The 12,500-nt window shown below is 36.9% G+C and overlaps 1 protein-coding gene across 9 annotated transcripts; it reads right to left on the reverse strand.

Moving 5' to 3' along the window:
- Positions 1 to 200: 200 nt before the first annotated feature.
- On the reverse strand, positions 201 to 11,789 carry CHOp24 (transmembrane p24 trafficking protein CHOp24). Of its 9 annotated transcripts, XM_043025105.2 has the most exons (9): positions 11,610 to 11,789; positions 6,756 to 7,016; positions 6,502 to 6,531; positions 5,680 to 5,709; positions 4,897 to 4,926; positions 4,482 to 4,511; positions 2,640 to 2,669; positions 1,819 to 1,851; positions 201 to 1,187 (listed from the first exon to the last, which is right to left on the reverse strand). In XM_043025105.2, exons 1-9 carry the CDS (start codon positions 11,743 to 11,745, stop codon positions 949 to 951), a joined length of 819 nt encoding a protein of 272 aa, XP_042881039.2. In that variant the 5' UTR covers positions 11,746 to 11,789; the 3' UTR covers positions 201 to 948. The 9 variants fall into 9 exon arrangements, with proteins under 9 accessions (XP_042881039.2, XP_042881044.2, XP_042881042.2 ...); XM_043025110.2 differs by lacking the exon at positions 5,680 to 5,709; XM_043025108.2 differs by lacking the exon at positions 4,897 to 4,926.
- Between the last annotated feature and the right edge of the window lie 711 nt (positions 11,790 to 12,500).

Here is a 12,500-nt window from a genome sequence, read left to right on the forward strand (position 1 = left end):
ACAGTGTGTCACACTCATGTGAGACAGCTAAATTCCCGATGCCGGGGCATCATGCCAGTGTGACGTTTCCAATGCAATATTGCAATGGCTCGGCGTAGGGGTTTTCGCGTAGCACATGCCCCGTCGGGAAAGGGTTAAGATCACTGAATTAAACTTGAACATGTAAATATACACCAAATAGTTGGAAAAAAATACACACATTTAACAATATTTTTTTATTCTTTCCATAAAAATTAGTAACATAAAAATTTACATCTATGCCACTGCATAATGAGAACAACACAAAGGCAAAGCAAAATACCTAATAAAAAAAAAAGAAAAAAATATTTCAAACCCATAATTTTTTGGAAAAAAAAATGTGGTTACATCCTAGCAAACTAGTATCTAACAATTATTTTGCTAATAACTTGATATAAAACAAGTTCATTGACACATAATTAAAAAATAATAATAATAATTGTTCTGTGCACTTGCAGCCTGTAATAACTGCACTCCTTTTTTCTGTTGTATTGTGATTTGTTTTACAATTAACTTCCACTCTCTTTTCAGGTCATTCAATCATAAAATATATGAATTCATAATAACTACCTCAAACATTGCATGGATGTGATTTGTTGGTATTGACCATTACCATATAGAATGCAACATTTTTCTTGAGAAATTATTTGTCCTTGATCCTATAACATTAAGGTTTGGAAAGGAAAAAAAAGAGGACAACAAAGAGAGCTTACAAGTTGGCAAACCCACTCACAGAGAGGAAGAAAAAGGAAGTGTAATATAATCATATCAACTTCAATGCCAGATACATAAATAACACCAAAAAGAGAAACCACACTTCCAGGCAGTACAAATTCTTCCAGTAAGAAGAGAGAGAGAATGAAAGACGCACTTCCTTTGCCGCAAAGAGAAAGAGAAAAAAAAACAAAGAAACAGGAATAAAATCCAGATCTACACCACCCTCCTCACCTCAAAGAACTGTTTGAGGTAGTACACCTGGCCAATGGTCATGCCCACAAGCACCAGGGCCTCGAAGACGGACCACAGGAGAACGCGGGAGTTTGTGTTGTCGTTGATGGAGCGGTGGATGCGCTCACGGATCTCCATGTAGTCCTGCTCGTGCTTGACCCCCGAGAGTGCCGTGGAAAGCTCGCGGATCATGTCCTCCATGTTCTTGTTGGAGCCTTCGCCTGTGGGGGTTAGACAGAGGGAAATCAGAAACCAAGGTCCGTATGTATATCAAAGAGTAAACCAGTTTCTGAGACTGTGAAACAAACCAATGAATATTAATGACACCTTACATAACAAGGAAAGAAGTGCATTCAAACAACATCATTGTATAATATAAATACCCTAGTGATCATCCCAGAAACACAATGACAATTCTTTTTTAAATCTTCACTGTCAACATCGAAATCCCTAATAACACCAGTCACAAACACCAGATTTCCCACACACCAAACACAAGGATCAAGAATGATAGTTTTCATTTTTTTTCTTTATGGGTTGGGCTGCTGGCTTAAAATCAGTTACTGTGGTAAATATTTTTTCAGGGAAAAATGGGGAGAAAGACGGGAAAGAACAAATGCAAAACAAATGGGATATCACAAGCCAAACTTTAACACTGTACTTCCACCATGGATTGCATCAGTAGAATAATGCTTTCCAAAATTGCAGGATCAGCTGTATGGACATCATGGACAAAATCAAACAAATAAAAAGACATTTTGGTTAGCATAAATGGGAAGAGTAGTACAGCATCCAAAGCATCATAAAGGGGAATATCAGTATCTGTGTTGCCAATAAAGTCCTTTTACAGACCTATTGAATGCTGATAGTTGACTGCTTGCCAGTCTGTAAGAGATGGAAAACTGTGAGTGAAAATCAAACACTGATACAGAATTGATTTTTTTGTAATATAGAACAAAAAAGAGCTACTAAATTTCAAGTCATATCAAAAAAAGAGTCAGAAATAAGAAAGTGAAATCCCTGTGTATTTGAAGAAAACAGAAGAAAAAATTAAGAAAATGCTATATTTACTTTTACTAATACTTATACCAAATAGCAAGAAAGGAACCATGCAAAGAAAAAAGGTAAAAATCTATAACCACAAAATAAGCACAAAAGGATATCAACAATAGTGAGACAACAATCTATCTACAAAGTGTGGGACCACTTTCATCCTTATCTGGTAAGTACATGAGGAACCGGAAACAGAATCAGATATTTTGATTCAAACTGTCTGAAGAGTACAATGTTCCCACCATCAATTGCTAAGACAAATGCTTGAACAAAGGAAGAGTTTACAAGACATGAGGAAATATGAAATAAGTAACATTTTGCTTCCCATCAGTTATTGGGACTTTAGTAGGTAACTTCACAAACTGTTGATGTTTAATAGGATGTTTATCATAAACATATAGAATGCAAAAAGATAAGGAGAAGGAAATCATAATACTGATAATCATGAATATAACAGAAAAAAAAGAAAAAAGTATAGTCTGCACAAATAAAACCAACAGGAAATAAGGGTCTAAAATAAAAATACATGCATACAAATAATAAAAAAATAAGAAAAAATATAAAAAAGGTATACAAAATAAAATCCACAAGGGTGTAACTGGCCAGATCCGAAGACAGACCTTCATGTGGAAGTTCCTCTGGTGGATAGCCTGTGCAGAGAATTGGAGTAAATGAAAGTGGGAAACGAAAAGTCATATTGAAGTTTTATGTCCTGATGAGAAATTATATACTAAAAGCAGAGATATGAAGAGAAAAATTCTGCTTCCATTCTTGTAAGTCTCGATAATGATCACACTGTATTTACATTCTCATTAATAATTCAAAAAAAATCAAACATTGTGGACAGGGAGGGAAGGGGGAGGGAGGGGGAATAGAGAGAGAGAGAGAGAGAGAGAGAGAGAGAGAGAGAGAGAGAGAGAGAGAGAGAGAGAGAGAGAGAGAGAGAGAGAGAGAGAGAGAGAGAGAGAGAGAGAGAGAGAGAGAGAGAGAGAGAGAGAGAGAGAGAGAGAGAGAGAGAGAGGGGGGGGGGGGGAGACAGAGAGACAGGGAAACAAAGAGACAGAGCTTCTGATCGGTTGATTAAAAGGATCCGAGTCAAAAAACTATTGTAAGATCAAATGTGATTGGGCGAGATATTAAAGAAAATAGAAAATTACCAATGTAAAACTATTTCTAATTTGTCAATCACCCATGATATCACTTCCTGTCCTGTCACAAAGTACATGTATATACGACTATGATTATTTATATTGTTCTTCTTTCCACTGGTAATTCCACATTGAAGTAAAGAATATAGGCAAAGTTTTTTGACTAAAATAACTCTTCTGAACATGGCAGTATCTTTACGTGCCTTTACATTGTAGATGCAATCATTCAAACACTCCAGAACAAAGGATCGCACACTTGTTATCTTCCCGGGGTAAGTGGGAGTAGACGAAAATACATCCTTTTGTGAATGGTTTAACCCATTTGCGCCGGTTGACTTGCTATCACGGAGTTATAAAATATCCCTGGACCCAGGGGGACGCCCTGAGACATGGTGCATTTTCTGGCTGAGCCCCGGGAGGCCAGTAGTGATATGCTGAAACGTCAGCAATAGATCACTAGATTGTTCTCAAATATAATCATTTTATATAATTTCTTAGGCTCTGTTACTTTAGTTTAGGTGTTTGAGTGTCATAAAATGAGATATAACATTAAAAAAATACGTCACAGAAAACTATGTGATATTGATGACATCATGGTAATTTCTGCTTCTTGATCGGTTGAATAAAAAAGATCCGAGTCGAAAAACTTTTGTAAAAGTAAATGTGTTTGGCCAAGAAATAAGATAAAGTAAAAAATTACTAACGCACTATTTCTCATTTGTTGATTACCCATGATATCACGTCCTGTCATGTCATGAGGTACACGTACATACTCATATGTACGTGTATGATTATTCATATTGTTCTTCTTTTCGTTTTGGTGAAGGAAAAAAAAGTATAAAACATGTTTTTTGATGCCCCACTAAGAGATTGCTTCCACTTTCCTTTGGTACTTTCACATAGAAGTGAAGAATATTGGCAAAGTTCAATCAAATAAAACTAATTTCTGTAACATGTTTTTCAACTAAAATAACTTCTCTGAACATGGCAATATTTTTCCATGCCTTTACATTGTAGACGCATTCATGAAAACCATAAGAATAGGGTGGGTGAAAAATGCTCTTAGATGATCAGCGCAGCCCCACGCAGCGAGAAAACACCCTGGCACGAAGCGTTGCACGCTTGTTATCTTCCCGGTGTTAGCGGGAGTAGGCGAAAATACGTCCTGTCATGAATGGGTTAATAACCACCAAAATGACAAGGATAAGGAAAAGAACAAGAAAAAAAGAGGGGGCTAACCAAATAATTGAAAAGAACATGACCACAAAAAGAAGGGTATGAAACGAAAATAAACACGCAGATCTAACGACAGACCTTCATGTGGAAGTTCCTCTGGCTGATAACCTGTATGTGGAAGAAGCGGGATTAAATTGGAGAATAAAAGCGGATAACAGAGCCACACTAAAAATTTACCACAATTACAACATAATGAAAAAAGAAAAAGCAAAAGGGCATGAAGACAAGAGTAATGAAGCAAAGGTTGGTACTTCAGGTCTCTTTAGCAATCATTCTGCATTTCTAATCTCATAAACAAGCACAGTATAATCCGATAAAATTTGAAAAGGAAAGGGAGGGGGGGTTGAGGGGTGAGGGAATGAGAGAGAAGATGAAAGGGGGGGCGAGGGAGATGAAGGAGAAAGAGTGAGAGAGTGAGATTGAGAGTGAGAGGGAGAAGGAGAGGAATAAGACTCAGGCATAGACAGGATTGTCAACTTGTGAACTGACACACCTTTATCACTGGCATTCTGCAGATACCAATCTGTTTTGTAAAAAGAAAACAGTAAGTTTTATAAGTTGATCAATCATTCAAAACTGTGTTATATGAAAATATAAAGGCATCTTGTTCTCTAAATTCTAGGAGAAAAAAAACAATACAAAAAACAATCAACAAAATTATATCAGCCTCAAATAAGAGAAATACTAACAGAAAATCTTTCACATTTATGAAAAGTATGGTTCACATACAAAATAAATACAAAAAATCATGAAAGTGCAGAAAATGGGAAGAAAGGAAAGGAAATCATTAAAATGAAATTATGAAGAGCAAGAGAAAAAGATATTTGGCTAATTATTATTGAAATGAAATGAAAACATTCTGCTGATAACTAAAAAGATTGTTTTTTTCTTTTCCTGTTTAAAACTCAAATGAAACCCCTTTCCTTCTTATCAGTTTATCATCTTTGTCTCACGTCTCATAACACTCACCACCTTACAAGCCATTGGTTCAAAAACACTTCATGAACAATAGCAAAACTATCACCAAAAGTACGTATTAATTAGTTTGCTCTTTTTAGTCTGTCATCCCTTGCATTTTCCTTTCTCTAATCTCAAAGTCTTTACTGAATCAAACCCGAGTTTTAGATTTTACATATTCCTCTAGCGGTGAGAGGGAAAGACAACCAAACAAAATCTGGCTTTACTGGAAATGACAGCAAAGGTGGTGTGAATGTGTTAAAAGGACTTCACGAAAGCATTATTTGTCATCTAGATGTTTGTTGAAACAGAGACGGACCTGTGTCGTTGTGGATCTCCCCGTGCCACTCTGTATAATAGAAGACTGTATCAGACAGCATATCATATCCAGACCAAACACTTATGGAACAATTCATAACATGAAAAGAAAAGAATATTTTAACAAAATTCTTGATATTTCTGTTCAAAAAAAATCTACTGTGCTTTATTCAAAAAGGAAATATACTATGAAACAATTGTGAGCTTCAGCAGAAAATATAATGCCTAACACAAGAAAGTTTTATTTTCATTTTTCAAGAGAGCCTAAAAGGAAGAACTCAAAATCATATGCTCTAGAAAAAACAGTTATTTATATTAACATTAATTAATCAATTGATTAATACATTAATTCATATACATATCCTAGGTTACAAAACTTTTAGGGATAATGAAGCAAAGCATTATTGCCACGCTGGATGATGTGATCTGCCATATTACAAAATTATAAAGCACATTGTATGAGATCAATAAGTATAAACTACCATTCTTAAGCAGCAACATGATCTGAAGCAAAGGAAGCATAAGACAATTCGTTATTCAAAATTATTTGCATGAGGAAAAAGCCAGAGACAAGTGGGAGATGAGGATGAGGGAGAGGCCAAGAAGAGATGGGAGGGAATACAAAAAGAAGGAATAAAAGGTGAGAAATGGATAAAATTTAATAAAGTAAAACAAACTCATCAAAATAAAGTCAACATATACAACATAACTGATAGGAAGGGAAGGCTCATATCCAAGTTATCTGAAAGGAAAGATATTAGTAATAACACTGCACAGGGGTCACACTGGTTGCAAAAAGGGTGAAATAATCAAATGAATTGACCTGTCTGCTGGATGTGATCAGCAGGCCAATCTGCCAGAAGGGGAAAGAGTGTTATTAAAGAAAAAAACATGGTAACAGAAGTAATAATCTTGTTAGGAGAAATGGAAAAAGTAAGGAACCCTTTTCCATTCTTCTTCACTGCTCACTTAGATAATAACTTACACCGTACTTTTTCCTTGGCATAAATATTCCCTCACCCACATTTAACCACCTTCAACCTCACCCCATCCCCGCAAAAATGTCTCAGCACTCACCGCCTTCTGCAGCCCCATCAGCTGTCTCCTTGTGGGTCTTTTCCTCTGCCACCCCTACGTCCATTGAGAACATGACAATCTTGGGGGTCATGGTGGACATCTTGTTGGAGAAGCAGTAGGTGTAGACACCATCCATGCTGGCAGGGAAAGTGTAGCGGCCATTGGACTCACGCTCGCCCTCATGGATGATCTTGCCGTCAGGGCTGTAGATCTTGATGTCGATGTCAAGGAAGCCACCCTCCGCTACCTCAAAGGCCAGTCCTGTGGGAGACACCACATTAGGATTTGCTGCATAATGGATGAAGGGGCTTTGTATCATCTGACTGAGGGAATTCCTTGATAAGAATCATAGTTAATAATGCTGAACTTGTTTCCCACTCATGCCTATTTTTCAATTTACTTAAATGTACAATATAAAATCAGTAGCTACAACATTAAAAGAAATAAAAAAAATAAAATGAAAGAATGGTGTTTATGTAAACAAGTATGATAAATATGCAAAATTACAAAGATGTGTAAATAATTCTAATGTCTTCCTTTTTAAAACCTCCAAGACAGATATATGAATATCAATAATTTAATTATCCTCTTCCATGCCTTCCAAATATATATAACATGCTAATGATGACTGGAATTACAGCCCACTCTTCTAACCTCAACAAATAGGCAGCTGTCATGTCCTACAACTATATTATGGTACTATCATGTTCAGTGAAGACACCTTTTTTTAAGGCAGGAAACTCCATTGATAAGGTTGATAATATACATTCTATTTCCTCTGTAAGAACACACTATGTACTTCTTATTAACTAAAATGTTACCTTTTTTCAAAACAAGAGAGAGAAACCATGAAGATTATTGTACATTTTTTTTTTTTTTTACAATTTCGGAATAGCACTGCATTTCTAAATACCACAAAAGTGGTATCAACGGATTCTTCTCAACCTCTACTATTCATATATAGTGGATATAATGCACGATTCTACCCCTTTAACCAACAATCTGGGTCCCCCTTTTTAAATAAACCACGCCAGGGCCAACCTCAGCCAGGGCCAATTCCGGGATTTGCACGGTCGCTATATCATCCTTTCGAACACGACATCCGACCGCTTCGAGATTCTCCCTCGGGGCTCACGTGGCCGCGACCTGGGCCCTCCGCTCATCGCCCGAGCGCCCAAGCATGGCCAGATATGAGACGCAAACCACGAACGACGCGAAAACACCAAACCACGAAACGTGGTTAAGGCACTCCGTGCTACTTGGGAGCATATTTCATATGTAAAATCTTAACCCAATTACTTACCTAACTTTGCCTAGTTTTGAAGTTAGTCCTAACCAGGGGGGGGGGAGTATATTGCACTTTGTGCAACATACTTTGTGCAAAATACATCGATAACCAACATCCTCACCCTAAAATTCAAACATGGTTGTGTTTACATATTTACAGCTACTGACGAGCTATGGACTGGAAACCCTCAATGAATTACCTGCATGCACTGCTATGTTCTCAATGAATGGTGCAATATTTCTCATTGTTTATAATATAATTTTAGAGTGCCCTCTATAGAGTGGTCACATCATTATTGGTCCTAATTTCCTATCCTGAGGAATATGTGAGACCAAGTCTCAGTTGCTGTCATCATGGCGCAGTGTGAGGGTTATTCATGGTCGTGGCATCACGAAGTGCCCTGAATAGGGGGGTCCAGGGGGAGGGGGGCATAGCCCCCCCTTGGCTATGGCCAACTTCAAAACTAGGTAAAGTTAGTTTGGTAATTGTGTAAAGATTTAGCATACGAAATATGGACCAAATTCATATTTTCCCCGCAATTTCCCTGATCTACTTCATGCCCTCCCCTACTATCAGGACACAGATTGTGGGGCATAGGGGCGGAACCGCGGGTAAAGTCGACTATATATGGATAGTACAGAGTGAGAGGAATCCATCGATACCACTTTTATGGCATTTAGTACCGCAGTGCTATTCTAAAATTTACCAATTTCAGTATTAGACAATGCTTATAATTAGGATATGATAAACAGAATATTGAATCAATAGATCAAAGAACTCGGACACTTTTCATTCAAAGAAACATCTCCCCAGTTTATTCTGACAAAAGTGTGTTGGAATAGATACTTGTTTGACAACAGCTGCCAGAAAAAAACAAGCTCTATCTTGCCAGAATATATGAGGTGACAGTTTAGTGACAACTGCTTGAGTACTGATTATTCAAGTCAATATTTGTGGTTTATCCTTACTGTCTTTATTATTTCTTTTAATTCTATCTGAACTTTTTCCTGCTATTACATCATGCCCTCCCTAATATAGTCACTATAGATGATCAGTGTACAATAGTGAATAGTACACATCATAAGGAAATTTATACGAGTTTTCAGATAAAGGGGATATACTTCACCCCCTATATATACAAACATTTTGACAGAAATATCCAGTTTTCTCTGTGCAATTAACCAAACAATGTCCGTGATATAACTCTATAAGAGCCCAATGTTACTGCACTTGGTATATTTCTAGGACCACATTATAAAATCCATCGAAATTGGTATCAACAGATTCCTCGTGGTGTCTAATGTGCATTTATAGTGGTTTCAGTCAATGGAACCCAATAATAGTGACTATATTGGACCCTATAGGTGGAGGGCATGATTTATCCCAGGGAAATTGCAGGGTAAAATCAGTAAATAATCTATTGAAAAGTTATTTTATCAATATCTACTAACAAATTACACATTAGATGACATGTTTCTCCCTTATGTAAAATACTGGCATAAAAAGTGGTTACTCTACATTTTATTCATCCACATGCACAGCAATCGTGGTTGCATGGCACAAAGCGATTTTGGGCAGGGATTTTGAATGTGCTGTTATCAGGGTATTTTTTGGTCTATAAAATCCAAACCCAGCAACCAAGCTTACTTAGTTTTAAGGTTAGCCCTAGCAAAGGGGAGGCTTTGCCCCCCACTGGACCCCCCTTTTTCAGAGCCCTTCATCCTACTTACCTTTATTTATTTGTTTTTTAATTTATCTTATATCATCAGATCAATATTGTTTCCCTAATAATTAGTAGGCCGTGAAGTCATGGCACAGTCACAGTCTTGCCAAGTAAACAAATCTCCCATTTACGCAGATTGTTAGTATTTTTCAGAAGCTCATATCATAATTGTTAATTGGTTGGGTAAATTTTCCAAATAACGCAACTTAACTAAATACCAAAAAAGTGGTATTGATGAATTTCTAACAACCTCTTCTATTCATATAAAGTGGAGATAATGTGCACTTCCACCCTTGGACCCCACAATCTGTGTCCCGATAGTAAGGGAGGGCATGAAGTAGATCAGGGAAATTGCTTGGTAAAATATGAATTCCGGGCATATTTTGTATGCAAAATCTTAACCCAATTACCTTTTAAGTTAGCCCTAGCCAGTGGATCCCCCCTGTCTTAAGGTACTTCATGCTACCTTGTGCTACTTCTGGGCATATTTCATATGCAAAATCTTGTCCCAATTATCTACCTCACTTTGCCTAGTTTTGAAGTCAGCCTTTGCCAAGAGGGGGCTGCACTCCCCTGTGGACCTCCCCTATTCAGGGCACTTTGTGATACTTGTGATATATAATTAATTCTGTAGGTGAAAATGCCGCGACCACGAATAACCCTCAAACTGTGCCATGATGACAGCAACTGAGACTTCATTTCATATATTCCTCAGGATAGGAAATTAGGACCAATAATGACACGACCACTCAACAGAGGGCACTCTATAATTATATTGTAAACAATGGGGAATATTACGCCATCTATCGAGAGAACATAACAGCACATGCAGGTAATTAATTGGAGGTTTCCAGTCCACAGCTTGTCGTTAGCCATAAATACATAAACACAGCTATGTTTGAATTTCAGGGCGAAGATGGTGGTTTTCAAGGTATTTTGCACAAGGTATTTTACACAAAGTGCCCTAAATAGGGGGGGTTTAAGCTAGGGCTTAAATCAAAACTAGGCAAAATTAAGGTAGGTAATTGGGTTAAGATTTTGTAAATCAAATATGCCACAAAGTAGGACAAGGTAGCATGAAGTGCCTTAAAAAAAGGGACCCTGATTGTGGGTCTAGGGGTGGAAGCGCACAGTATCTCCACTACATATGAATAGAGAGGTTGATAGAAATCCATCGATACCACTTTTGTGGAATTTAGTAACGGGGCGTTATTTGGAAAATTTAACATTGGTTGTGTCAAGAAATATTGCTATATTTGGTTAGTATATATAGTTAGGAATCCAATGATATCAATTTTGATGGGTTTTATACACTAGATATTTACCCAATACTTTTCATAAATAAAGTCACACCCCAACCAGGAGCAACTCGCGCAAAATCATGATGAGAGCTTGATTATCTAAATAGGTTGAGACGATTACTTGATACTGCCATACTATTGTATTAGACTCCTAACCATCAATCAGCGAGGAATGCATGTTTTAAATCGATAATGATAGAACACAGCCAAATTAATTAAAAAGAAAGTCCCGTCTTCATAGCCTATGCAGGTTTCTCACAAGTTTACAAGTTTGTTCAGTAGCAAGACTGAACAGTGTTATGTGAAGCTCCCATTGGCTAGATGTTAATAATTAAACTACCATAATATCTTTACCTCAAATACCAAAATTTCCAGAGTGGATAGACCCGCTAACGCCCCTCATATCATTTCTTCCTTCCTTTTGAAAGATAATATCTACCATATCTCGAAATCCATCAAAATCGGAGGAGAAATAATGCCGACATCTGTCACGCCAAGACCCAAGCGGAAACCCGACTTGTTCTTTTTCTCCCTCCTCTCACCTAATTTCGTGCCCGTCGTGACTTTCTCGAAGAAACATTCCTCTGCGTGTGCGTCTATGGTGATGAAATATCCCTCCGTGGCCACAAAGGCGGAGGAGATCGCCAAAATCGCCAGGAGATTCCGCATCGCCGTCATGTTGTTGTGAAAGTCCGATTGACACGTCTCCCTCCTGCGTGACGTCACTCGCTTTTTTAAGGAATTTCTGGGAGTTATTCTATTTGGGCTTTATTGTGTCTTTAAAAAAAATGTTTATGGGTGAGATGGGATGATGTATTATTTTGGTTTTATTTTCTGTGTGTGTGAGATTTTTTGGGGGTGCTTGCGTTGGTGGTACATATTTTTGTTTTAGTTTTGTTGGTCATAATTTATAACAGTGTGATTTTTTTCGCTTTTTATTTAAGATGTATTCAGTTTTAATACGTGATTATATTCTCCTATAATAATTTCTATCTCAATCAAAGATGACAATAATCAATTCCTGAATTATCGGTAAATATATCAAGCAGAGTTCTGGAAAAAATTATCACTGAAACTACACATTATTTGCCTCTAATAATATTTTCAGAACATATATTACGTATATCTTATTCTTTTCATACTGAAAAATCATCAAATTCGGAAAATAAGTTTCATAGAAAACTGTGCTTGTTCGATTTTTTCCCTTTTTTCCTTTTATGGGTAACTTTTGTATTATGAATTATTTCAATATTGTGTTCTAAATCATTCTTAGAGTATCAAATAATGATGTACAGTAGCATTGACAAATGCAATGACCACAGGCTTATAACATATAGATATTTTTCAGACAAAACAGAATGTTTTCTTCACATCTTTACGTCTTATAAGATTTTTTACTTTTTTCTTTTACTTTTTATTTTCCCTTTCTTGCT

This window comes from Penaeus japonicus, unplaced genomic scaffold (assembly GCF_977035675.1).
Source record: "Penaeus japonicus unplaced genomic scaffold, GWHDUDI00000001_assembly GWHDUDI00000026, whole genome shotgun sequence".
Taxonomy (NCBI): domain Eukaryota; kingdom Metazoa; phylum Arthropoda; class Malacostraca; order Decapoda; family Penaeidae; genus Penaeus; species Penaeus japonicus.

What these genes read in the sequence shown, in the direction of transcription:
- CHOp24 (XM_043025105.2), bottom strand. Translation starts at nt 11,745, where the DNA reads ATGACGGCGATGCGGAATCTCCTGGCGATTTTGGCGATCTCCTCCGCC. An exon ending in TGATCACATCCAGCAGACAG is followed by an intron (nt 5,710 to 6,501) that starts GTCAATTCATTT and finishes TCTATTATACAG; the next exon opens with AGTGGCACGGGGAGATCCAC. An exon ending in GGAGATCCACAACGACACAG is followed by an intron (nt 4,927 to 5,679) that starts GTCCGTCTCTGT and finishes TTTACAAAACAG; the next exon opens with ATTGGTATCTGCAGAATGCC.